This window comes from Apium graveolens, chromosome 8, assembly GCF_009905375.1.
Source record: "Apium graveolens cultivar Ventura chromosome 8, ASM990537v1, whole genome shotgun sequence".
Lineage (NCBI taxonomy): Eukaryota > Viridiplantae > Streptophyta > Magnoliopsida > Apiales > Apiaceae > Apium > Apium graveolens.
The window spans coordinates 5224013-5251572 of record NC_133654.1 but is presented as its reverse complement, the minus strand read 5'-3'; the positions used below and the strand labels follow the sequence as shown (position 1 = coordinate 5251572).

General features: G+C 34.1%; 3 protein-coding genes and 1 long non-coding RNA gene across 6 annotated transcripts; 2 read left to right on the top strand and 2 right to left on the bottom strand.

The window, feature by feature from the left end:
- The first annotated feature begins 801 nt into the window (after positions 1-801).
- LOC141678592 (uncharacterized) lies at positions 802-2575 on the top strand. Its single transcript, XM_074484934.1, has 3 exons — positions 802-1196; positions 1315-1728; positions 1916-2575. Exons 1-3 carry the CDS (start codon positions 969-971, stop codon positions 2285-2287), a joined length of 1014 nt encoding a protein of 337 aa, XP_074341035.1. The 5' UTR covers positions 802-968; the 3' UTR covers positions 2288-2575.
- A 9235-nt stretch (positions 2576-11810) lies between these two features.
- LOC141679184 (uncharacterized) lies at positions 11811-13852 on the top strand. Its single transcript, XM_074485689.1, has 3 exons — positions 11811-12074; positions 12174-12440; positions 13763-13852. The coding sequence occupies exons 1-3, from the start codon at positions 11811-11813 to the stop codon at positions 13850-13852; spliced, it is 621 nt and encodes a 206-aa protein (XP_074341790.1).
- Positions 13853-16974: 3122 nt separating this feature from the next.
- LOC141678371 (uncharacterized) lies at positions 16975-20029 on the bottom strand. Its single transcript, XR_012557711.1, has 3 exons — positions 19489-20029; positions 18036-18158; positions 16975-17536 (listed from the first exon to the last, which is right to left on the bottom strand). It is a non-coding gene; the product is annotated as an uncharacterized LOC141678371 (long non-coding RNA).
- Positions 20030-20747: 718 nt separating this feature from the next.
- On the bottom strand, positions 20748-25309 carry LOC141677046 (polyadenylate-binding protein 4-like). 3 transcript variants are annotated; one of them, XM_074482781.1, is made up of 6 exons: positions 24933-25309; positions 24379-24488; positions 23689-24288; positions 22867-23013; positions 21674-22121; positions 20748-21529 (listed from the first exon to the last, which is right to left on the bottom strand). In XM_074482781.1, exons 3-5 carry the CDS (start codon positions 24079-24081, stop codon positions 22080-22082), a joined length of 582 nt encoding a protein of 193 aa, XP_074338882.1. In that variant the 5' UTR covers positions 24082-24288; positions 24379-24488; positions 24933-25309; the 3' UTR covers positions 20748-21529; positions 21674-22079. The 3 variants fall into 3 exon arrangements, with proteins under 3 accessions (XP_074338882.1, XP_074338881.1, XP_074338883.1); XM_074482780.1 differs by having other exon boundaries at positions 20748-21524; XM_074482782.1 differs by lacking the exon at positions 24379-24488 and having other exon boundaries at positions 20748-21524; positions 23689-24141; positions 24899-25309.
- Between the last annotated feature and the right edge of the window lie 2251 nt (positions 25310-27560).

The following is a 27560-nucleotide window of genomic DNA, read 5'->3' as shown; positions in this document are numbered from 1 at the left end:
ATTTAAGAGGACAAACAATCTAATTGGCGGGATGCTTCCCTCCATTTTTTTGGGCGGGGCTAAATTCAACGGATTCCGGTTGTATTTAGGGGTGGCGGCTATATTCAACGGTTCGCGGTTGTATTTACGCGGTCATATTTATTTCTAAATTCGACCGCTCTAATACAACCATTTTTATACAAGTGCAAACAGTTGTATTTAGCCGCACCCTTAATTATAACTATATACAGTTGAATTTGGTCCCGGTTGTATTTACGCAGTTGCATTTAACTTTATTTTCTTGTAGTGTAAAATGGGACGGAGGAAATAGTTCCAAAATATTTAAAAATGTTGAGGATCGTATATACATGCAAGTGTGTAAAATTTTGATTGATTATGCAATCACAACTACAAATATTATAATTTTACTAATAAAAATTAAATGAGTCAAAAAATCACAAGAATTAGTTTTTTTATAGAAAGACCCTTCTTCATACATAGCCCAATTAAATTAGCCTACCAAACTTATATCAATGATCAATAGCACTAGGCTCTAATACATAACTCAGAGAAAAAAAATTAGGCATCTTTATATATAATCCAATTTGACAACTTTTATCAATGTTTGTGTTTCTTATAAGGTCTTGTGCCTGCCACATGCTCTACAATCAGCATATTATATTTCTTATCAATGATTATCTTATCGCAGTAAGATATTAATTAAAAAAATTCATAAGCACACCTTAATTGTTTTAGATAGGGTTCGCTCAGATTATAGAGTGGCTGTGGCAGCATTCAGGCCAGTCTTCTAGTTTATTTCTGGTTTGTCTTTATATAGGTTTTTTGTTATTATTAAGTGTCAAGGAGTCACGGGAATGTGTATCCTAGGCCCTCTGATCATTTCCTTACAAACTCCTTTAAATCATTTGAACCCTATTCCATTAGCTTCCTAGGCCATCTTTGCTGATCAAAGTGGATCACAAGCCCTCATGACTTCAACTTATCAAAATTATTCTTCACAATACTCTTCCAATCTTCAAGAGCATGTTCTTTTTAGCTCTCCAATTGTTTATCATGATGCCGAAACTAATCATGATTCGTCTTCTGCTTCTCTCTCGACTCGAGATTTTTTCAGTTCGATAAACGATCTTAATCAAGAGTATAGTGGATCATATTACCATAAAGAGCTCCAACAACCACAGATTCAGCTGGATCAGGTACATGATCATGTCTTTTGTAGTTTTGAGAACTTGATAAAAGAATAAATATTCTTGATCTTCTGACATGTATTATTATATTTGATCATCTAATAATTGTCTTCGATTTTTTAATCAGGTCAATGATGATTTTGGTTCGAATGGTGGATCATGTGAGAATCTAGAGAATGAGAGTAGTGACAATGGACTCAAATTCTCTATCTGGAAAAAAGAAGATGCTTATACTAATGATCATCAGAAGATCAGTAATACTAAGTTTCAAGTTAAGTGGATCTCTTCAGAGATGAGTTTGATGCATAAGATGAATAACACTGATCCTACGGATGGAAACACTCCAAGGATGATCAGCTCGAGGTCCCTTAAGCTTCAAGATCAAAAGCAACCAATTTCTGATGATATGGAAACTGATAACACCAGTAACACTACATCTTCAAACACCATGATCAGTAATATCAACCACCCAGTTAGGGTTTGCTCTGATTGCAACACTACAAAGACACCCTTGTGGAGAAGTGGACCACAAGGACCTAAGGTAATTATTCTGCTGTTTTCCAAGTCATCTTCTAAACCCTAAATTTCAAATTAATTACTATAGTATCTATTAATTAATAGTGTAAATTCATAATTCATATTACAAATTATGTATGTATGTGTAAAGTGTTACAGATTGACAAACCAATATTTTCCACTCACTATATTTTTATTTACTTTTTTAACAGTCACTCTGTAACGCATGCGGAATTCGACAACGAAAGGCAAGAAGGGCCATGGCAGCAGCTGCAGCTGCAAATGGGACAAGTACTAGGACCGACATAAAACCAGCAGCACTGATCAAGAAAAACAAGACTCCACAAAAAGATAAAACTAAAAAATCAAGCATACTTAAGGGATCATCATCAGTTGTTTCGAAATTCAAGAACCAAGGCAAAATGGCCGCAACTTCATCTCATCAGGACAAGAAGAAGCTTTGTCTTGAGGATTTCTTTTTGAGTTTGAGCAAGAACTTGTCTTTCTACACCGTGTTTCCGCAAGACGAAAAGGAAGCTGCAATTCTGCTAATGGCCTTATCTTTTGGTCATGCTCATGGCTAGCAGCTGCCCAGCCGAGTTCTCATCATCAGCATTTTGATTAGTTATTTTCTTTCACTTAATTAGAACTGTTTTAATAAGTTTTATTGGTTTTATTAGCCATAGCTTGAGTAGATCGAGCATGTGTGTTTAAGAATAGAAGTGAGTGAAGATCATCATAATAAAAGCAATGTAGTAGCTAGTATGCAGCTAATAAATTTTGTGTGTGGTGAGCTATAGCTAGTTGAGTACTATTTTTATTTGTAAGCTTGTAATGAGTTTAAGTGGTTCAAAAAACCAGATTATGGATCATTAATATTTCATTAATTTTTGTGTGCAAGTTAAACTAATTAAATAGTAGATGCTAACAGAAACATAATATTACGCAGGGCTAGTTTTATTATCCCATTATATATGTTAATAATCTGCAAAATTGCGAGATCATTTCCGGTAATTATATACGTGGGATGAAAATAGTAAAAATAATTGTTCGACACTATTTTAAAAAGTGCAGAACATTTTCATAGACTAATAGTATTTTCTGTTATCACGCTAAAAAGTCACTGTGATGTGCATATGTATATATATATATATGTGTGTGACTTGATGGCATATTTGAAAGTAAAATACAGTTTCTTAAGTTTGAAAGTGAGCTGTAAAAGATGTTTTCTGTGGAAAGAAGTACAGACCAAGCCTAACTGTTCAGGTACTTTTCACATTTAATTTTGTACATAATTTTTAGTCAGTGTTCCTTTCACAAAACAGTATTCGTACTAACTTCAATGTTCTGATTCAAGTTAAATTTGTGTTACCGTGTTTGTAAATGTTGCTCATCAGTGGCAACAAAGTAAATCATACAGTATATATGTGAAAAAACTGATCAACAACTAAAGTTTGAATACCAGCACAGAGATATATATGTAGACACAAGTGTTCCGTTTTGGAGCAAATCTATCTTTCTAACGATCATTTCTTTTTTTAGTAGCACAATAACTGTAATGCATGGAACTGATCATAGATCTGTGGTGTCTTTTACAATAACTATGTCAAAGTCGTCAGCTATAAATGATGATAGAAATATGCAGCAAAAGATTCTTAAGGTAAAGGTTCATTCCAGAAGTCCAGAACCCCTCTCTCTCTCTCTCTCTCTCTCTCTCTCTCTCTCTATCTCTCTCTCTCTCTCTCTCCCTCTCTCCCTCTCTCTCTATCTCTCTCTCTCTCTCCCTCTCTCCCTCTCTCCCTCTCTCCCTCTCCCTCTACTTATATTCTTTTGGTCTCATTAACAGTCAATTGCTAACAGGAATAATAGTTTGTGAGGAAACTTAATTCATATTGTTAAACGATTCATATAACTCTGTTAGTACAATACTACAAACATGGATGAATACCTTTTTCTTTTGATAGATGCATGAAAGTTTTTGATGGATAAAGAAGATGATCAAGATGGATGACAATAGAGAGAAAGTTGGCTGCTCTGAGACCAGACAAAGACTGTTCATAATTGTTTTCATCATATGTATGCATGATTGTGATAATTCATAAAATCTATAAGTTTAAAAGTTTTCTAAAATTTTCATTTCATTTTATTACTATTACTTTTATCTTTGTTCATGTCCTTGAGACAGAGAGCTGGTCCTGTCTGTAGTACAGGTTGGTCTTTTTTTTTTTAACCCACAAACCATTGAATATATATACTTACTATATATGAAAAAGAACATCTGGATTCATCTGTATTATTACTATCAGACAGCCCCTCCCTATGAGCTAGGCTACTTCGAGTAACGGTTTAACTGAAGAGTATCTTTCATAGTTATGGAACTCAATTCACACGGCAATCAATTGTTGACAAATCACAGTGTTGGCGAAAATTACTGCATATAAGCCAAACTCAAAAACTAAATAACTTAAGAGCGGGAAGAGTGACATGTGCACCTACATTCATATCAAGTTTTCGCGTTAAAACTATGCTCGAAAATTTCCGTGAATAGATGGTTACATCATTCGTTTGTCTTGGGATGAAAGGATCATATTATTATCATTATTGATAATTGTTAATAATGTTATTGACTCTTTTACCGGTCATGTTTCTCCCAAATTTGTCAAAGGCTCATCAGCAATGGACAGTTGCATGCATGTTCACGTGACTTTATATAAAAAGGTTGAAAATAATTGAAAGTAGATTGTTTTTTTTCTATGCCTGGACACACAACTGTAAGCATTTGGAACAATGTGATCAGTAATTTTTGTCAATACCTTGTTGTACCATTATATAATATACAGACAATACAATTGTGTATACATAATACATGCATGATTCTCTTCTTCTCTTTTTACTGCAATCTTGACTTGTTGAAGTGATGATGAGTTTTTGGAACTTGGTATATTTAAATGAACCGAACATTCCTGGTATATCTCCTTCAAAATTTAATGTCTTAGCTAGATCAATGTTTGTTAGAAATAATGAAGATCTAGTTGGGCTTTCTTAGAGAACTAGTCACTCAGCACAGTATCTCACCAAACGGACGACTCTAGAGATTTTAGAGTGACTAGTTACTCAGCAATCGGCATGATAGTTCAGCAAACAAAAGACTCAGGATTTTAGAATGATCAGTTACTCATCAATGTTCAATATTTTATAGTTGCCTTAATCGTTTTGACTTTGATTAAGGAGCAGGAATGGTGTTAGGCCAAGATTAACTAGAGAGTTAACTATAATTATCTAACACTACAAGAATAATGTCAATAAACATCACACATTAGACATCGGTTAACTTTGCCACTGATATTAAAAAGAGTATTGACATCACCCCGTATTTTTGTGATGTCTTTGTTCTTTGTAGACATCGGTTATAATTAAACCGATGTCTAAAATTCACCAAAAAAAAAAATAAAATTCGCGCCCACCATTTCTTCCCCTGTTAGTGAAATTTCATTCAGTTTAGTTCTACATTCCCCCAATCCCAAAATTCTCCCCCCTTAACCAAATTTTGGTTCCCCCCAAAAATCAATCTTCAGACACAAAATCAAAACAAAAAAACTAAAAACTAAAAAACATAAAACTCTCTCTCTCTCAAACCTGTCTCTCTCTCTCGAACCCCTCTCTCTCTCTCTCACCTCTCTCCCCTCACAATCTCTCTGAACTCCGGCCATCATCTCACCATCATAATCTCTCGAACCTCTCTCTCTCTCTCGAACCTCTCTCTCTCTCTCTCTCGAACCTGTCTCTGGAACCTCTCTCTCTCTCTCTCTGAACCTCTCTCCGCTCTGAATCTCTCCGTTAAGCCTCTTTCGTTTAACCTCTCTACTTCGGTAAGTGTTGTATCTTCTTGAATCGAACTGGTCTTCTCTGCATGAAGACCAGTTTTAAAAGTTGAGGATTTTTGAATTCAAAACCCTAATTTTGTAAATTGGGGTTTTTTCTAATTCGAAACCCTTATTTTTTTATTAATTTAGTGTCAAATCTTGTTGCTAATACTTTTCTTCTTGTTGTATACAGGACCTAATCTGAGAAAAAGATTTAAAGTTTTAGGTAATTTGGATTTTTTAGTTGTACATTTATATTTTTGTTTATTTTTTTTATTTTTGTAAATTAGGTTTTCATTTGTTTGTAATGTTGTGATTTGTTTTTGCAGGACATTAGTGTTGTTTGATTTTTCGATCTTCGGTGAGTTTTCTTCTCCAACTCTGTTTTGTACGCTTATACATTTGATTTGTTTTGTTAGTTTTGATAGTGTGTTTTTTGTCTATGTGCTATGCAGTTGGTTCTTATGTTGATCTATGTGTTGTGTATAATATGCATTATGTATTATATGAAATCTCAGTTTTGTTTTATTTGTAATTATGTGCAGGAAAATTCATTTTGGTATTAGTATGTTATATTTAAATGTAGTCGTGTTCTGAATTTTGGATGCAAGTGTGTGGTTAATTTAGTGATTGTGTATGCAAGTGTTTAGTTGAAAATAGTATATTTATAATTTGATAATCTGCATCTGTGATCTGACTATTATACTATGGTTAATTATATAGTGATTATACATTAAGTACCGAATGACTAGTTAATATATAGTACTAGTACTATAATTAAATGTATAATATGAATTACGTAATGCATTACAAATCGATTCATATCATATTATAATAAAATATATAACATTAAAATGTATAATATGCATTATGTATAATATGAATTCTCAGTTTTCTTATGTCGTTTATAGTCTGCCCTATGTGTGGATGTCATACTTAAAATCAAGTTAGACTTCTAAAATAAATATTAGGCTTATAAAATAAATATAAGCCTTATACTGAATTTTTTAGTGACATACCAGGTGGTTTTAAATGGATAGGTCTTGGATAAAAGCCGATAGGGATTCTCTACAGTATGAAATTGGTGTTGAAAACTTCTTGATATTTGCCGAGGAAAATGCTAAAAACCCCAAGAAAATTCCTTGTCCTTGTGCACACTGCTCTAACTTCAAAAAGTTTTCTATGAATATAATCAGAGGTCATCTTTATGAATCAGGGTTTAGTTTAGGATATTCTAATTGGATTTGGCATGGAGAAAACCATGATAATAGTACTAGGTCATCTGTTGGTAGTACTTGTCCTCCCTCGAAGCCCATACCAATTTCAGAAACATCTAACGTGTGTGAAGCAGCCTATAGTAGGGAAGATTGCGATAAAGAGTCAGATAACTTTAAGAGGTTTGTTGCCGATGCAGAACAACCTCTGTTTGAGGGAAGTGAGTGTACTAAACTGGAGTCGGTCTTAAAATGACATAATTGGAAGGCTAGGTTTGGAGTTTCCGATAAAGCTTTTACTGATCTGCTTCAATCAATTGGATCAATTCTTCCTAAAGATAATCTGCTTCCGTCTAATATGTATGAAGCCAAGAAAACATTGACTGATTTAGGCCTCGAGTATATTAAATTCCACGCTTGTCCAAATGACTGCGTATTATACAGGGGTCCAATTCTCGAGTCTTCTTCCGAGTGTCCCAAATGCCATCTCTCTCGCTGGAAAGTTGGGAAAGATGGTCAAGTTAGGGTAAATGTGCCAGCTAAGGTTATGTGGTATTTTCCGATAATCCCCAGATTTAAAAGAATGTTTAAATCTTCATCTACTGCTGAATTAATGAGTTGGCATGCAAATAATCGATCCAAAGATGGAAAGATGCGTCACCCCTCTGATTCTCCTTCTTGGAGAAATGTAGATTGTAGGTGGCCTGAGTTTGGTAGCGAGGCAAGAAATATACGTTTAGGATTAGCGGCCGATGGTATAAATCCACACAACAATGGATTAAATAATCGGTACAGCTGCTGGCCAGTTATGTTAGTAACATATAATCTTCCTCCATGGTTATGCATGAAGAGGAAGTTTATGATGTTAACAACATTAATTTCAGGCCCACAAGAGCCTGGTAATGATATTGACGTATATCTCCAGCCACTGATCGACGATTTAAAAAAATTGTGGGAGGAAGGTGAACCAAACGTGTACGATGCTCATACCAAATCCTTTTTCACTCTAAAGGCAATCTTGATGTGGACAATAAATGATTTTCCGGGATATGGAAATTTGTCGGGGTACGTTAATAAGAGTTATAGGGCATGTCCAGTATGCGGTGATCAGACCGTGGCTAAATATCTAAGTCGTAGTAGAAAAATGAGCTACCAAGGACATCGTCGGTATTTAGATCTTTATCATCCGTATAGGAGACAAAGGACAGCTTTTAATGGAGAACAAGAATTTGGTTGTGCACCTGAACCACTTAGCGGAGAGGAAGTGTTGGGGCAACAACAGCAACTTAGGTTCAGTTTTGGAAAGGGGGGGAAGCCAAAAAAGGTGGAGTCTCCATGGAAAAAACAGTCAGTTTTTTTTGAGTTAGAGTATTGGAAGTTTCACCATGTTCGACATTATTTAGATGTCATGCACGTCGAAAAGAACGTGTGTGATAATATATTTGGGACACTTCTACACATGAAATTCAAGAGTAAAGACAGCCTTGCCTCGCGTCTTGATTTGGTTGACATGGGAATACGGCCTGATTTAGCTCCAGAAGTAGGTGAGAAAAGAACATACCTACCTCCTGCCCCTTATACTCTCTCCCGGAAAGAAAAACAAATAATATTGGCATCATTGTACGACATGAAACTTCCATACGGACATGCTTCAAATATAAGAAATTGTGTATCGATGATTGATATGAAGTTGTATGGTTTAAAGTCCCATGACTGCCATATCCTTCTCCAACAACTACTACCTGTTTGCATTCGTTCAGTGCTTCCGAAAAATGTTAGGGTTAGTATCATAAGATTGTGTTTTTTCTTCAACTCTCTGTGCAACAAAGTTGTAGATGTGTCAAAGTTGAATAAATTACAAGCAGATGTGATATTGACCCTGTGTGAGTTAGAGAAGATATTCCCTCCGTCATTTTTTGATGTTATGATACATCTTATGGTCCACCTAGTAAGGGAACTGCGATTATGTGGACCGGTTTTTTATAGATGGATGTTTCTATTTGAACGCTTTAATAAAATATTGAAGAGTTATGTAAGAAACCGATTATATCCAGAAGGTTCTATAGCTGAAGGTTACCTCAAAGAAGAGTCAATAGAATTTTGCAGTGAGTTCTATAGCGGGAGTAGTAGAACAACCGGTCTTCCGAAAGATGAAGAAAAAATTTCCGGTCCAATCGGTGGTGTGACTATGAAGTCAGTTGCGGAAAAAGAACGAGATGAGGCTCATCTTTCAGTTCTTCGTAATAATTCGGAAGTGGAACCATATGTTATGTAAGTAAAACATAAAAAGTATACATATAATTGTTAAAGTTGTATTTGGTATAGTTTAGTCGAATTTGATGTAAGTAATTTCAGGTTGCATAAAAAATATTTGGAAGAGATTTATCGAGGGAAAAAGAAGAGTGTACAGTGGCTATTGGGAGAGCACAATCGACAATTTGCCGATTGGTTTGAACAAAAAGTTGGTTTACATTATTTTTCCTTCTTTTTTATTTTTATATGTCGTGTTTTTAAATTTGTAGCCACTTATATGCATCAATAAATTATATGTAGGTCAGTACAGAAATGAGGGAGAATGCGGAAGCCGTATCTGAAACTATAAGATGGTTTGCTGGGAAACCTTCATTTTCAGTTTTGACTTACGAAAGTTATGCTGTTGAAGGGGTCCGATACCACACAAAGGATCGAGATAATGCAAGGGTAGTTCAGAATAGTGGTGTGTCATTAGTTGCAAGGACAGTCCAATTCTCTAGTGCTAAGGACATGAATCCTATAGAGAGTGATTTAAAATTTTATGGGGTGATCAGGGAAATATGGGAATTAGACTACCACGCATTCAAGGCCCCTCTGTTTTTATGTACATGGGCAGCAAGTAACAAAGGTGTCAAGTCCGATGATCTTGGTTTCACCCTTGTCAACTTCAATCGACCAGGTCACAAAAAGGACAAATATGTCTCTGTTGACCAAGTCAACCAAGTATTTTATATTGAGGATCCAGTTGATGCTAATTGGTCCGTTGTGTTATCGGCGACAACTCGAGACTATCATGATGTTTACAATGAAGATGCTCCTGAAGACACCTCCTGGAACCCTCCCCCATTCTGTTCTAATATCCCTACATGTGACCCTGCTAAAATTGATGATGCAAGTGTTTGTAATAGAAGAGAAAATATTGAGGGTATATGGGTCAAAAAGTTATAGGAGTCTAGCTATATATTCTCCTTATTTGTAATTTTTCTTGTTATTTGTAATTTTTCTTGTTATTTGTAATGTAGCTTGTGATCTCTGTTTTCTTGTAATTTTTCAATGTAGTTATAGAAGTCTATCTGTAATTTTTCTTGACAATTAAATGAGAATTTTGTTTAATTTTCTGCATATCTGTTAGACATTATACCATGAACTGTGTAGTTGTTCTAATCTGTTAAATATTAGTTAATTTTTTAGATTAGAGGAAGAGGAAAGAATGGCACCAAAAAAGCAAATGCGAAAGCAATCAGAAAAGACTGCATCACAGAATCTTAGCGGTGGAAGCCCCAAGCGGCTGGAGGATGTTCCGAACAATGATGAAAACAATGAAGGGCATGCATCGGAATCTCAACCGACTAACTCAGAACAGACAAATACTACAACTAATACTGCTACAAGGAAGTCTGGGGGTAAGCGAGGCGTATGCGCAATGTACAAAGTGATTGTCAAGAAAGCTCGCGGGAAGAAAGTTAAAGTCACTGCCAATGAATGGGGAATTCCTAATGGGGAAACTAGAGCCCGTTTGCAGTCTTACATTGGTATGTTGGCTAGGACTATGATTCCAATCGACATTCCTACGTGGCCAAATGTAGACCCTGAATTAAAATCAAAGCTTTGGTTAGATCTCCAGGTACTAGATCAATTGTAAAAAATTATTATCAAATATAGATCTTGAATATAAGTTTTTCCTGTTATGATTTTGTGAACTTGTATTTTTTCAGGCTACCTTCAAAGTTAAACCAGAAATTGAAAACATGGTCCTAAAGTCAGCAGGCTCTAAATGGCGACAGTTTAAGACTGATTTGACGAGAAAGTATGTGCTACCATTTATTGGAGAAAAGAAGAAGCTGAGTAAGCCGCCAAGAGGCTATGGCTATGTTAGTAAGGCAACCTGGAAAAGGTTTGTGAGACAGAGGACTGATTCTAAGTGGAAGGTATGTTTTAATTCTGTAATATATGATTTGGTGATTTTTTTGCATCGTCTGTTGTAATTTTTGTAATCTTGTGACATGTTTTTAGGAAATTCATGACACACAAAGTGAAAGAGTGTCTAAGAGAAAATATCATCACCGGTTGTCAAGAAAGGGGTACATCGGTTTAAAAGAAGATGAGGTAAGAAAAGTTCATTTAATTGTATAACTGTATTTAATTTATAATAGGTCAGTCCATAATAAATTAGAGTCCTACATTTTTTAGCCCTGGAGTTATTTGTATTACTGTATTTTATTTTATTTGTAACAGATAAAAAAAGGAAGGTTGAATCCGGGAGAAGAACCGGATAGAGCGATTTTTTAGCAAAAGGCTCGTAAGCGGAAAAACGGACAAGAGGTCGAAGAGGTCGATGAAGATTTGGCTGTTGTATGCGATAAAATTGTAAGTTTTAATTTTGGTTAAATTACATTAAAGTAGGCGAATCAGTAAAATTAGGACGACATAAATCAGTAAAGTAGGCGAATCAGTATAAATAGGACCCCTGTCAATGTTTTAGTTAATTGGTCTTTAATTATACTGATTACAATTATGCGAAATAATTATTATTTATCTTTTATTGAAAACTAGTTAACTCCATTTTGGTTAATTTATTTTCTTGTTAACAGAACGCATTGTTGGAAAAAAAGAAGAAGGGTGAGATTCAGTTTTCTGGTGCTGAAGATGTTCTGACAACGGCTTTGGAGAGTCGTGAGCATTCTGGGAGGGTTCGGGCTGTTGGAGGGTACATCACTCCAAAATAATACTTTAATTTGCCAAGAGAGCCAAAGCTTCGAATCACAAAGGCAGAGTTGATGGCCCGTGATCGACAAAGGGATGAACTGCTTGAAAAAAAAACGCAAGCTCTCGAGGCAGAGATTGATCGCTTGAAGTCAGTGATCGAAAGTGGAGGTACTTTTCACTCTCCAATGCCATCTGAAAAGGCAAGTTTCGATCCGGAAAAGGATAAAGAAATGAAGTCAAATCCACCACCTGCAAGAGGAGTTGTGTTGGTATATGAAGATGATGACTGTGTTTTTACAGATGGCCCAACTAGGCCTTCACCTCCTGGAAGTCACGTAAGTTATTTTAATTTTGTGAGCAACCTTGTCATTTATCTTACTAAGGTAAATCATTGTTACCTTAATTTTTTAATTTTGTTTATTTAAATATTATAGGCCCAACGATCTTGTGAGCTATCTGTCGAGAGACTTGAGAATAAGGTTGCATTTGGTATGGTATATCCTCGCGAGGATAATTTAACTGATTTGGTACATGGAGTTGATATACCAATTGGACATCAATGTGTCTCCGTTGATGGCCTCATAAAACCAGATGCCTTGCTTCCAGCTGAGACACGTGGTGATGACATGATGACTGTCCGCGATGCTCTAGGATCTTTTTTGGCATGGCCTGAGGAATTAATTAGCTACACAAATGTTGCGGTATAATGAATAATATATATATATGTATAATATTGTCTGAATTTTGAAATTAAATTGTTCATTTCAAGATATTAAAAATTAAGTGGTATGTACATTTTATTTTGGTTTTATATTATCATCAGGTGCAGAAAAAAGAAAGGCCCCGAACAAGTGCTGAAAAAATAAAAAAGAATGACGGGTTGCAGGATTTGAAGGCACAATTTCTTCAAGCAAAGCCAGGTGCGAAAGTGCCAAAGGGCTTTAAGCTGTTGTATAAACATGCAACAACTTGGATGAAAACTACCGGGGTCAGTATCCAGGTTCGATGTGAGCCGAATGTGTTTGGACATGAAAAAACAATTTATTTGTTGCATGAGAATGTTGTGTCTTTATTGGAGTTTGAAATGTTGGGCCAAGCAGTAGTTGCAAGTTACATGGCGTAAGTTACCTTTTTTTTCTTTTTAATGATCATTTTTTTTAATGTTTGTAATTTTCCAGAACTTGCATTTTAACATCAGCACTCTTTCGATAGGCACTTGCATTCTGAGATTAGTGAAATACCAGAACTGGCGGAGACATTTGCTTTTATTGACCCCGGATCCACATATCACGTGAATGCTGATTTTGAAGCATACATTTTAAACCGGTTGAGAGAGGGTAACCCAGATCGCCTATTCTTTCTTCCGCATAATCAGAAGTAAGTACTTATTGTAATACTGAAAATTAAAAACATGGATAGTACAGTACAAATTTCTATGTGATGTGTCCTATCTGTCTTTGTTTTTTTATGAAAATAGTATGCATTGGATTTTGGTCGTTATCTGGGAAGGGGAAATATATATTCTGAATCCACTACCTCACCCGACACAATTTTCAGAACTAGAAAAGGCGTTATCAAGGTAAATTTTTATTAACGTAACAGTTTGGTATAATTGCATGTTCATTTCTGTACATTATATGAGATTTTATGTTTTTTATGCAGGGCTTTGAAAAGTTACAACTCTGAAACCGGCAGGGGCAACAAGATGGCCAAGGCAAAGTTTCTTAGTGTAAGTACAATAGATCGAGTACCTAATATTTGTGCTTAATATATATGATTTATTTGACATGCCTGATTTGTCTTTTAATTAATGAAATAGGGATCTCCCAAACAACCCGGTGGGATTGAATGTGCGTATGTAATAATGCGATACATGAAAGAAATTATCGATGATGACAAGTTGAATTTTGCTAAAAAGGTATTACCTTGACGCTTCCAGTTTGCTATATACTGAGATATGGTTACTTTTCGATATGGTTACTTTTCATTCATGTACTGAATTTTGTTTGTTTCGAATTTGTAGTGGTTGGCCAAGACTCGATCGTGTTACAGCATTGAACAGCTAGATGAAGTTCGCATTGAGGCTCTGCAGTTCATCCAAGAGCATATCTGATCAATTCTTGTACTCAAGGTCTTTTCTTTTGCGTAGTCGTACATTTGGTAATTTAGACGGTTCTGTGTAGCAAGAATGTAAGTGTATAAATACTGGGGTTGCTGTATAGGTTTGCAAATGCTGGGGGTTGTACATTTGGTAATGTAGATTCTGTAGTTTTTGAATGATTGATGCAGATGATGGGGTTGGTGTTGGTGATTTTTGGATGATTGATGCAGATGATGGGGTTGGTGTTGGTGGTTTTCGGATGATTGAATGGTTAAATGTATGAATGATTGACTGGTTAGATTTGTATGGATGCGTGTTTTCCAATGTTTTAGTTTTGGTTATGTAGTAAAGGACATCGGTTTTATTTATAACAAATGTCTATTAGTAATGAGTACATCGCTTTTTTAGAAAATTAGTGATGTAAAACTTTACACAATTTGGTCTATAAATTTCTTACACATCACTTTTAATTAAGAAAAGCTGATGTCAAAAAAGATAATGTACATCACTTTTAACCAAACAAAACTGATGTCAAAAAACGCAATGTACATCAGTTTAAGGGAAATAACTGATGTGAAAAACTAATATGTTCAAGTCTAAAGGATACATAGACATCACTTCATTCTAGAAAAAACTGATGTTTATACGCTTAATTAGACATCACCTTTTATTAAAGAAACAGATGTTTAATATGCCATTTTACATCACCTCTGTCAAAATTATCGATGTTTTTGTAACAAAAAACATAGCTCAATATATGTTTAATATGTTTTAATAGGTGTAATTTAGTTATTAAATAATTTTGTTATAGCATTTTTTGTGAAAAATCATCACATAGACATCAGTGTTTTTCACTAAAATCGATGTTTTTGTGACAAAAAACATAGCTCATGATATGTTTAACATGTTTAATTAGGTGTAATTTAGTTATTAAATAATTTACTTATAGCATTTTGTTTTAATAATCAACACATAGACATCTGTTTTTTAACTAAAATCGATGTCTAATCCAGTATAGACATCGGGTATTCACCGATGTCTAGAATAGACATCACCGACATCAACATCGGTTGGGAAACAGCATACTGTAGTGATGTCTATAGACTTTTTTCTTGTAGTGTAATCACAAACCTTTGCCCAGATTCTATGCAAACTCTGAAACACAATTTTTTGAAAATATTTCTCGAAAATAGTGACATTCTGAATCTGTCATTTTTCAGGTTTTCACCAAGAAACCGTCAGTCTCTTGGTCAAAGATCAGAGACAGATGTCTTTGTTTGAAATTATATCCGGACATGTTTTAATAAATAGTGTCTACATTGCTGGCTTGCTGCTAAGATCATACTTTTTTCTTTGAAATAAAAATTTACATTAGCTGAATATTTTGAATTAGGTGTTGCTAGTACTCCGCCTAATGGTGATCAATTAGTCAATACTCCCTCCGTTCCGTTAAACGTTGCCTAATTTGACTTTCGGTACTGTTCACGGTAAGCGGTTGACTACTAATTTACGTCTAATCTATAATATCAAACATAGTCATGAGTGATCTCGTTGGATTCGTATTTATGAGTACTTTAATACAGTGAAATTTTTATATTTAATACTAATACGAATTTAAAGATATTAACAATCAAAAGTGTGTATTGGCAAACGTGTCCAACACAAATAGGAAACGTTTTTAGGGACGGAGGGAGTATTATTTTGGTTCGAATTCTTCATTGTTTTCAATGTTAAAATTTGTTGATATATTTTATGTTACATGCATGATGCTAAGCTTTTTCTAAACAATGGCACATTTTTAAATTATTTTTTTTATAAGTTTAACAAATAAAAAATGTTGGATATTTGATATCTTGAAGCCGAAGATATTATAGTGGAATTTTATTTTTCATACTAGATTTTTTTAGAGAGTATTATAGTGTTAGTTAGTTTTATTTGGTAAAAATGGTAATTTAATGTATTTTTCAAGTTTTATGAATGGATGGCTTAGTTTCTAATATTATCACGTCCATAAATGTTGATTATATTTTATTATAGTAATTACCCGTACAATCCATTTCATTATACATGTACAACCACATATGTCCTTAACTTACATTTTACTTAATAATTTGGTCGAAATTTTATAATTTTAATAATAAAAATGTATGAATTTTTTTTGGGATGCCTAGCAAGGGCAAGGTACTAGTTTTTTTATAATGTTCATGTTTTTGACCCAAGTATAATTGTGATACTCTAATAATCAACCACATCATCTCAGTCGAATGTAGCTATATAGCATATATTGACACAAATCTAGACTTATACAATGTTTAGATGACATTTTCTGATTTCTCCGAACAAGTTTTACAGTAAGAAGCAAGCTTCTAAATGTGGTGTTAATGCTTTGTAGAGATTTACCTTACAATATAGTTTAATTTGGAGATGTTTTATTTTAAATAATGTTAGGTAATCCAAAATTTGTATTTTTTTTTAAAAATGATATGACATGACACTTGTTGAAATTTAATTCGTAGGCGTATATGAATGCAAGCGGGATCCCTCGAATCCCATATTAGTCCGAGGAAAGTTAGTATTTATAAAAGATTTGGGAAAAAAATTTGTAACAATATATGCCGTTTCCAGCATTTTTCTTCCTTTTAACCTATAATATTATACAATTTAACAGTTTTTTTAACTTTTCAACTATATAGTTATATTTAGTCTTATAGTTATAATATAGGACTAAAATTATAAAACTCAACTCCAGTGCATGATTATATATTGATAAATAATTTGAGACCATAGTATAGTCGGTCTTTTCCCATCATCAAATAACTAATAATGGAATGCAAAGAGGTTCAATTTAAAATAAAGTGAATGAGTTGAATAAAACCTTAACTAAATATGAAATTATTTGGTTGTAAAATATAACTAAAATTGGAGTATGAGTGCTATTTTAATACCAAAAAGCACATTTTGGTGCTATATTATAAGAATGGCTATTATCATTTTTCATAGCATTGAACTTGCTTAAACTGTTCAGAAGAAACGCTGGAAAGAAATGATATTACTTTTCTTACTACCTTTTGCATACTTCTTCTGATTAACGAAGTCATCCAAATTGACCCGACTTGCAAACTTCATTTTCAATATATGCATTTTATTTGGCAAAAAACAATGCTCTATGAAAATTTGAGCTGTTGTAGTAGTTCCTCGTTCTGTGCCTGGAATTGATGAAAAAAAATGCACATATCAAACTTCACTTGATTATCTTATGGCTTTAATCTGTAGATAAATACGAAATTCACGATTAGGACAAATGCTTTGCAGCTTAATGGAACCTGCATTTTAATGAGTACTTTGTAATGTTTGTTATAACTCTAGATGTTCTTGAGCGCAGTCGAATAACAAAATTGCAGGACTTTTTTGAGTTTTACTGTTAGTACAAGATGTCAAGGGGAATGAAACTTTAAATTTACTGTCTCCCGACTTTTCTTTCTCATAATTTTGTCCTGCAGATCCTATTTTGTAACATTGCAAAAGTGACTATATGTCGTTCTTTTTGCGAATGTGGAGATATTCTGATATGAGCGATTACGTTCCTGATGAGGACTGAGACGAGGCGCCAAATCCATGGCATTGTTGAAAAGGGCATCTGAGATCCACTTACATGATTTCCCCTTGAGAAGGAGGTGCATGTGCATATATATGAAGCTGCAATTTAGTATCAGTGAAGATGAGAACAACCAAATATATATGTCATCGTGGTTTGATTGATCTCTCTTCTCCGCATTTATATGCTCATGAGATGCCAAACTCTAGAGTTATGGATAGTAATTCTTGATGATAATTAAAAGCAAGCTACCCTTGTCAAATATGTGTAACCAATTAACTTGAGATTAGATGCAGATCATGTGTACTCTTATGCACTAGTACACTACATTTTTGCTGTGACATGTAATTCAAAGCAACTTTACCTTTTTTCTCTAGATGGAATCTGCATTGAAACAGCTGAGGGGAGGATCTCAATATATGAAAAAGAGTATTCAGAAGCTGGTGATTCAATAATCTCAACCTCTTTGAGGAACCATGAAATCTCAGGTTTGATCTTAACGTATTTAAAATCATTATAGGAAATATATATAAATGCAAGAGTTAGACAAGTTGCTAAAAACAAATATAGAAATCATATTGCACAGAAGTTTGAAGATACCTGGTCTTATGTTGCACAATTTCTGAAAGATTGTATGGTGATGCTTTCGTGTTATCTGTCCTCTGAAGTTCAAATTCAAATACAGGAAAGAAATGTATGATGGGATGCAGACAAGGCTCTCCCCTGTAATATCAAAACCGGGTTCAGGTCAGTGTATGACATACTGCTTAATAAAATGTTTCAGGTTTATGAGAGAAATTTAGTATGTGTTGTAAAAGTCTTTTGACATTAGTTCCTTTGTTATTGAGTTCTACAGATTGTGATGAATAGCGTATCTGCTGAAATATCATCTAGAATCGGAAGTTCTTCACTTGAGCCAGTATATATGCTGCAAATGATTAAAACAGTTATCTAGAAGTTGGAGGATGATCCACTCGGTAAACATGACAAGCAGGTTCCAGTGAGCAAAACTAGCTAGCAATAACATGATAGTGCCATCGAAGCGAAACTAGTGTGGAAATTATTATGGAAGTTCCATCCTGTTCATTGTTCTATGATCCTTCATATCATTCGATTATAGCATGAGATTCGAACTTTAAAATTAAAGCAGGAATAGAAGCATCCTCATACATGACTTGCAGGGAAGTTTTAGTAAACCAAATTGGTTTCAAAGTAAATATTTTAGGCTTATGTTTTTATCTTAACAGAAAAGGAAGCAGAAAAGAAAAAGAAAATCACTGGAGAAATAAGACTGCGTTGGAGTAAAAATTTGTACATTAATTTTCTTAGGGACCTTGCTGATTCCAAACAACCTACCATCAGCACATATGTTGTCTCTTCTTTTGTGACAATACTGGTGACATTGTACTAATGTCTAATAGAGATTGAATGCTCAATGATAACAGTACAATTCGCTAAATATTGAAGTTCAAACAGAACATCCCTGATCTTGTTTATATGTTTGAGTCCACATGCCTTGCGTTTTTCCTCTTCCACTTTCAAGATTTCTAGCACTCACTTAACAAAGATTTTTCCCATTCCACCCATCTCATGTTCAAAAACTCAGTTTCTGATACATTATTTTTACACCTTACTAGGCTTAACAACAATCAGTTCAAGCCTAACCCAGTTCAATTTGTGTGGACTCAGACCCAGGGAAAGTGGATAATAGCCCAACTCAAGTGCAATATGATGTGATATGGTAGAAAATCAGTTACAATGGCTAGGAAATGAGTTTGAGAGCTCTATGTACACTCACATTTTTGGTATATATGCTGATTTTCTAGATAAATAAAGTTTACCTAGTTGATTCTTTTGAATCATTTCTTTCTCTGTCATCAAGCTTTTTAATTGTAATAGTTACATGGTGCTTAATTTAAAGCTCCACACTACTTCCACCACAGCTATTCATTCAATTTACGAAATTTCAAACAAACCTTGCTTCTTCATAGTTTAATAAATCAGAAACGAACGTTCGTCCGTATCAAATTTGGACACTTTCAGTAAAACTTACAAGTATCTGACAGAATGTCAAATGAAAATTCTTCTACAGCACTTGCCACAATGCCGCTGGATGAATTTCTACTTCATGGATGCCAAAATTTCGTACTATCTTCACTCCTCAGACAATCTGGGCATGACTCTTACAACAGTTAGTTTCAATGAGCAGAAAAGTTTTTTGGCTTCTGATTTATGTCGACAGAAATTGCAGCACAGAAGCAAATTCTCATATTTTTCAAGAAGACGCCTTTCGTAGATACTCAAACATCAATAAAGGAATGATACTACCACGTCAGAGTAAATAACCAGTTATATATCTCTTTCAATTGCTTGTTTGTCTAAATTGCTTTCTACGTTTTGCCGACAGTTAAAAGCATAGGAGTTTATAGTGAACGGTTGGACCATCATGGCTAGGGGTGTACACGGTTTGGCCAACCCGACCAATCCAAACCGAACCGACCCTATTTCGGCCGAACCAAACCGATTTTTTTCAACCCGATATATAGTTGGGTTGAAAAAATGTCAACCCGATTTAATTGGGTTGGATATGGTTTTCGATAATTTTAAACCAATCCAACCCAACCCGATTAAAATTTATATGTACATGCTAATAAGTTAATCCAAAATTATGTTTAGGTCATTTACATAGATCCATATATCTCTAACTCTAAATGTAACTTATAACCTCCGTGTTTATAGTTTATTTCGTAACAACAATAGATGTTTGATTAGTGTTATATTTTTTGCATTTATGATTCATTCCAATATATAAAGCATAAGCAATATTATTAAATTTTTTGATGTCGAAAATTAGATGTTTAAGACTATTCAATATGGAGGATTGTAATATTGTTTTGAAATATTTTCAAGTGTTTTAAACTTTAAAACCTTATGTTTTATTATAATTTTTTATATTAATTTTGTATATTTAATAAACCGATCAAACCGATCCAAACCGAACCAAACCGAAGTATACAAATTGGTTTGGGTTACAAATTTAAACGGTTTGGGTTGGGTTGAAATTTAAAAAACCCGAATTAATTGGGTTGGGTTGCTAAATTCTCCCAACCCGCCCAACCCGATCCGTGTACACCCCTAATCATGGCAATTAGCATACATTATTTCAAGTAGATTGGTTGATGTAACAGTTATGGTAAACCCTTTCTAAAAATTATCAGCATCGTCCCTTCTTTTATGATTCCAACAGTGACAATTTCAGTAACAAACATTAAACTTAACCGAGATTCAAAAACAATTTGTATTAAGGGAAGATAAAACAGAGCATTATCCTTGAGTGTAAACAAATGCAAATTCAGCTAATTGTTGCATAATAACCTTGCTTACTTGAAGTGCTTGAGACATAAATTCATTTAGTCTGTGAAGACCTTCAACAGCTTCTGATTGTCCACCTAGAAACTCATTTTGTTAATCGAGAATAACTTCTGTTACATCCCCAACGTCTTCAGCTGTTGCTTGCAACACATTCATTTTCGATGACATTTAATCCCCAACTTTAATGATGTGACTTTGTATTTCTACCATAGTTTTTCCCCTAGTGACTAACATCTTGGTCTAATTTGTTGTGAGAATCATGAAGCATTTTCTTAGCATCTTCCGCTCTTTGAAGCATCTTTCCTTGTCCTCATAAACCGCTTCATAATTAGTTAACACAAGAAGATTCACAAAAGTCACTAATGTAATTACCTTCTTGTTGTTATTATGATTATGCACAAATCAAGTTCCAATACCTTGTACCAACATTCGCCAACCTCTTACTCTACAAATCACATCGGTCATTTACCAAACGCGTGTTTCTCGTCGTTATGATTCAGAAAAACAATCATTCAAAACACAAAGTACTGACTCATCTTCCTGATACAAGACATCCCTCTCTTACTTTCAAAATAAAAGCCGAGAAGAAAGTCAATCGTGCATAGCCAGTTATTAGCCAAAGGAAAATATATTCCATACACATCAAGGTTGTATTTTTTAGTGTACTCTTGAGCACCAACAGCCATCATAATATACTCTAACAGTTCTGATTTAAGCCTGAACTTTTAAATCAAAAGATTTATTCAATAAAAAAGAACCTAAAGATATAAATTAACAACAAATATGACTAATAAACAGAGAATAAAGACAGTGATTTACAAACAAAATAACAAGTATGACTTATAAAGTGATAAAAAGTGTTTTACCTACAAATCTTGAGACTTTCAAGTTTACTTGGAGCAGCTTTAGTCAAGTCCCCCATGTCTTTGAGATGAAATTTACTTATCGGTAAGAGAGAGTTGAGATATGTATTTAACGAGCAAGGTCCGAGCACAATCGAATAAAAACCGAATAACCGAATGAACCGTGCTAATTCGGTTTGGTTGGTGCTGATAATTTCAAAAAAATTGGTCTATTCTGTTTGATCCGGATGTGAATTTAACGAGCAATTAGTAATGCTACTTATTCTATCAAAAATATGTCCCTACATGGTATAGCAATATATGCTAGTAACATCAAGGATTCGCTGCTGCAAATTCCAATTGCAACAATGCCCCAAACACCTTTTTGCCATTTTAGCTAGCCTCATCAATTTGACTTCTTATTGTCAGGCTATAGCTGGTTAAAACGAGGGTAGAGACTCTCCATTTGTATCTGCCACCAAAAAAATATGCCACAGTAACCAACGTAAAAAAAAACTTTGAATCTTAAGATTTTCACGAAAGCTTACATTTCTTTGCAGTTCTAACAAAAACATTTTTAACAAAATAGAAAGTGCAGAATCATCGTGTCCAACAACTGAACAGAGAGTGTGCTCTCCAAATTTTAAGCTTAAAAATATTGAAACAGTGCAGATTCTTGTTCTACTATTATATTAACGTACAAAATGTACAAAAGCATAGCACAAAACATATTCACGGAACACTCTGGGTGCGGCTAAAAGTTACGGACGCTTTGACCAACTCAAAGACCACATGCGGAGAGATGTACTTAATAAGCAAGAAGCAAAGATAAGAGAATAAAGAAAGAAACAGAAGATTGCGAGAAGAAATGCCTAATTTGCAAAGTCTTAAAAACCATGCTTAGTTTTTTTTTTTGCTAAATATCTGTGTAGCTTAGTTTTTAAGTTCTCATCATTAATATTTGCTACATTCATTAAAAATACTGGTTTTTAGTAAATAATGTTTTGTTTTTGTACAATAGGCAGTGTTCCCGTGTCCCCAAATTTGAAAATTTCAAGTTCGGCCCTCAAACATGGCTCATATCTGACACTTCACATTTGAATTTTAGAAAGACAGGTTAAAAATACCATTGAACATGTAACAGTGTCCCCGAACAGATCAACAACATGCTTGTAAATGTGATTAATTTATATATATTTATTTAAAACTTGTCATACCTCGCACCAAGAATTTGGCATTGAAGCCCCAGCACCCGGACTCATACCAGGAAAAGGTTGTGGCACAAAAGTATTTGGAATTGGAGCCCCAGCACCAGCAGGCAGTCTCACGCCAGAATTAAGTTGCTGCTGATACCAATAACCAGGCTATTGTTCATAGACAGAAAAGCATATTTATCATTAATATGTGGAAGAAACAAACTTAAAGCAAGAGAAAATATTTCAAGGAAAAAGTAGCCAGATAAAAATCAATGTATTTCTTTCAAAATAGATATAAATTGGTCAGTTGCATAACATAATTAATAGATTCAAAGACAGTTTTACAATCTTGTCCATACTCATCACCAGATTCAACAGAAACAAAACAATTAAGTTCAGACTCATCGCCAAACAAACTGCTATCTATCCCTATTATCTTTCTTGTTGCCATCCTTTTTCTCAGTAATAATATTGATCACCAAGTTCAACAACAAAAAAAACTTCAGACTCCTAGTTCGCCTCTCCTATCTTTCTTTTTGCTTCATCTCAATAATATCCCGGATCAATATCAATCAGTCTCTCTCAGCCTACTGTCTTAAGAGGCAAATGGACAGATCATCAGGTATAATAGGTTCTCTTTATCGTGATTAGCGCTACATTTGGTGCTTTAGAATAAAAAATAGTTGGCAAGTTGCACAATACCAGTCCGATTTCTCTAAAAAAAATAATTTATTTAATGTGATGTGTCTATTTTTAAAAATGAAGAAGCAGGAAACAGCTGACAGGGCAAACAAGTGCACGTGACAAAGAAGACTATCAACGAAATGAGACAATAATACTAACCTTGCATGAAAATAAGCACCCATGCTCAAAGAACAACGCCTTAAGAGAATAATCAGTAATGGCTTGGTGTAAGTTTCTGACATGCAGTTGTTTAAGGTCAGCTTTGTCTTCATCTAAGGTATCCGCAGCATCCGCATATTTTCCAGACAACTTAAAGTCACGATTAAAACGCTTATGGTTTGGTGCATCATGAGCAGCTACAGCAGCATGTTCAGGATTCTCAAAAGTGATAAAACCAAAACGTTCTCCTTTACGATGTGTGTATTCGGATACACTGACAATGGGTCCATACATGGAAAAGAAATTCCAGAGATGAGATTTGGATGCTGAGCTGTCAGAAGAGATTAAGACAGATAGAAGTTCGGGGTTTGTATGTTCATAGTAACGCCGCATTGGATGAACTTGAACTCGCTTGTTGTTAATGAATGCGCCATCTAGATGCTCAATGGCAGTCTGAGCAGATGCAAAACAATTATAAAAAACGAAGGCAGAGCCTGAGCAGAGGCCAGAAGCATCGGTACATACTCGGATGAAAAGGATTTTCCCATATTTAGAAAAAATGGCGTGCAAGGTAGTTTTGTCAAGTGATTTGTCCAAATTCTGCAAATAATATAAAATTAAAAAAAAAACTGAGAATGCACAGAGGATAAATTAATACATAAAGAAGGTAGCTTAGTAGTTATTAATTACCTTGACAAAAAGAAAAGACTCCCGACTATCCTGATGGGAGGGAGAATACTTAACCCGGATGGGCTTATTGTTAAGTAGAGTGGAATCCAAGTAGTTAATAGCATTTGCGGCTGAAAGCAGTAAGTTACAAAAATGGGCAGTTAACATACTATTATAATAACTTGTACTAATAGCTAACAAGGGACAAGGGGGTATCAAATGATGAGCACTGCTATATACTCCCTCCGTCCCATATTACATTTTCCATTTTGACTTTTTACACTATTCATGCTAAGTAATTAACTATTAATTTACGTGAAATCTATAAGATCAAATATAGTCATCAGTGATCTTGTTGAATTCGTATTTAATATAATGAAAATTTTATATTTAATACTAATACGAAACTAAAAATATTAACAATCAAAAGTGTGTATTAACAAACGTGTCTAATACAAATAGAAAACGTTTTTGTATTAACAAACGTGTCTAACACAAATAGAAAACGTTGTTTTTAGGGATGGTGGGAGTATCAACTTACGAATAACAATGCAGAACATCCTAAATATATATACCTTGTTGGGGATTGCTGTAATTGATGAAAGCAGAGGAGAGAAGTTTTTTGGTTTGAAAGTCGTGATCACGTTCACACTAAACCACCAAACCAGGAAATTGATTAACATGATCATACAAATCCTCATCAGTAACACTTTCATCTAAATTACCAACCCACGACATTGTCGAGTTGTGTTGGTACTTATTCTCATCATCGATCTTGTCTTTCTGCATCTTAATCTTCAATCCAACCCTAACAATTATAATTATATCATCAATCTTCCTTCCTTCAAGATTTATTCGATCGATTATATGTATGTATAAACCGATAGATAGATAGATACACTTATTTGTTCGACTTACTTGAGCCCTAGCTTTTTTCTTCTAATGGCATGGACAAATTTAACATATTTTATGTCTCTAGCTATCCTTATTTTTAATATTTCATTTACCCATACAAGACTATATTGTCGCATGTACTTAGTGTATTTTTTATTATGAGTAAATGTGATATATGAATATTTTATTTAATTTTAAAGATAGTTACTTTTATTCCTTAAAAAAAGATGATTACTTAATTATATATATAGTTAATTTTAAAGAATTGAATTTCATATATAAAGTTAGGCATAGTACATAAATTGATTATTATCTTATTTATTAATTATTTTTTAGTTTAAAAATATATCACGTATATTTTTAACATAATTTTTTTTATAAAAAAATTAAATGTACATATATAATTTTTAAAGAGAATACTGAAAATAGAATCGTTTATATATAAATAATCTATATTGGTATTATATATTGTTAGGTCCCGAAATATCGTAGAAGGAGGGTTGAATACGATACTCGCCAAAATTAAAAAATTCTTTCAATTTTTTTGCGGATAAATAATTTAGTGTTCGGTTAGTGGTTTCATGTTTTTGAGATGAATAGTGTTTAGGACAATAAAACGAGGAACACAAAATATTCGGGGAAATATATATTAATATATATATAAATCCGCAAGGGTGTTGCTACACTCCGGTAAATAAATTAACCGGTTACAATCTAAGAACAACAAAGTTCCTACCTTTTACAAAGATCAACAAATTAAATCTTATACAATGATCTAGCGTTTATTTGTCTAAGGATTTAATTAGCGGGTAACGATTATAATGCCCCCATGAATATACAAGAGTTAAATCGAGAATTATAACGTTACTCCGGTGAGAAGAATAACTGATATAGATTTGTGTGTATATCTCCTCTGTCTCTCTTTGCTTCAGTTCTTCAGCTCTTTTGGGAGAGAAGATGAACATAACTTTTTCGATTGCTGAATTGCTTCTGCTGTTTCTTGTATCAATGAAAATGTGTGGCTGAAATTGAACCTCACAAATGAATTGATTGGATCAATAAACTTTTTGCCGAGAAGTAAATGACGGCCATGAGATATATTCTGTAACCTGCGACCAGAGGGGAAGTTGCTTTTTGTACTTAGAATAATTCTTATAAAACATAACTGGCGACTACAAGGGGCAGGAGGAGTTTGCCCTAGATTTTATTTCACAATTTCAACCTGCGAATATACCAATCCATCAACCGAATTAGCTTTCGTATTCTTTCTTATTCCACCTATAACAGATGCTCAAATATACATCAGAGGAAAATATGTTCGATAAACATCAAGGTTGTATTCTTTAGTGTACTCTTGAGCACTAACAACCATCATAATAAACTCTAACAGTTCTTATTTAAGCCTGAACTTTTAAATCAAAAGATTTAATCAATAAAAAGAACCTAAAGATATAAATTAACAACAAATATGACTAATAAACAGAGAATAAAGACAATGATTTACAAACAAAACAACAAGTATGACTTATAAAGTGATAAAAAGTGTTTTACCTGAGATCTGCAAGTTTAATTAGAGCAGCTTTAGTCAAGTCCCCGTTGTCTTTGAGATGAAAGTTTACTTGGTCGGTAAGAGAGAGTTGAGATATGTATTTAACGAGCAAGGTCCGAGCACAATCGAATAAAAACCGAATAACCGAACGAACCGTGCTAATTCAGTTAGTTCGGTCCTGATAATTTAAAAAAAAATGGTCTATTCTATTTGATTCGGATGTGAATTTAACGAGCAATTAGTAATGCTACTTACTCTATCAAAAATATTCTCAAAATGATAATCTGGGTTATATTTTTTTTCTATGATTTATATTGATGTACCATAAATCTATTTCATTTATAAAAAAATATTTGATGAAACAATCAGAACGCATCATATGTGAAGGCTTTGGGAAAGATTTTTGATAACATTCTTTTATTTAATACTAACACTAGTCTGTTTTTTTTATCGTAGGTAACCCGCAGCCGCTACCCATTGGGTGCACACTGGGTAAACCCTACGGGCTCACGTAATAGCCTGCAAACCACGTGAACCAAGGTAAGCCGCATTTAAGCGAAAGTCTCTGGCTCAGGAGACATAATCATAAATTCTTCTCTCGTGAGATTCGAACCTGTGACCAAGAGGATAGTTATCCCCTCTTTAACCCAAGTGAGCCAACCCTTGCGGACACACTCGTCTATATTTTTTTTATCGTAGGTAACCCACAACCGCTACCCTTCGGGTGCGCACTGGCTAAACCCTACGGGCTCACGCAATA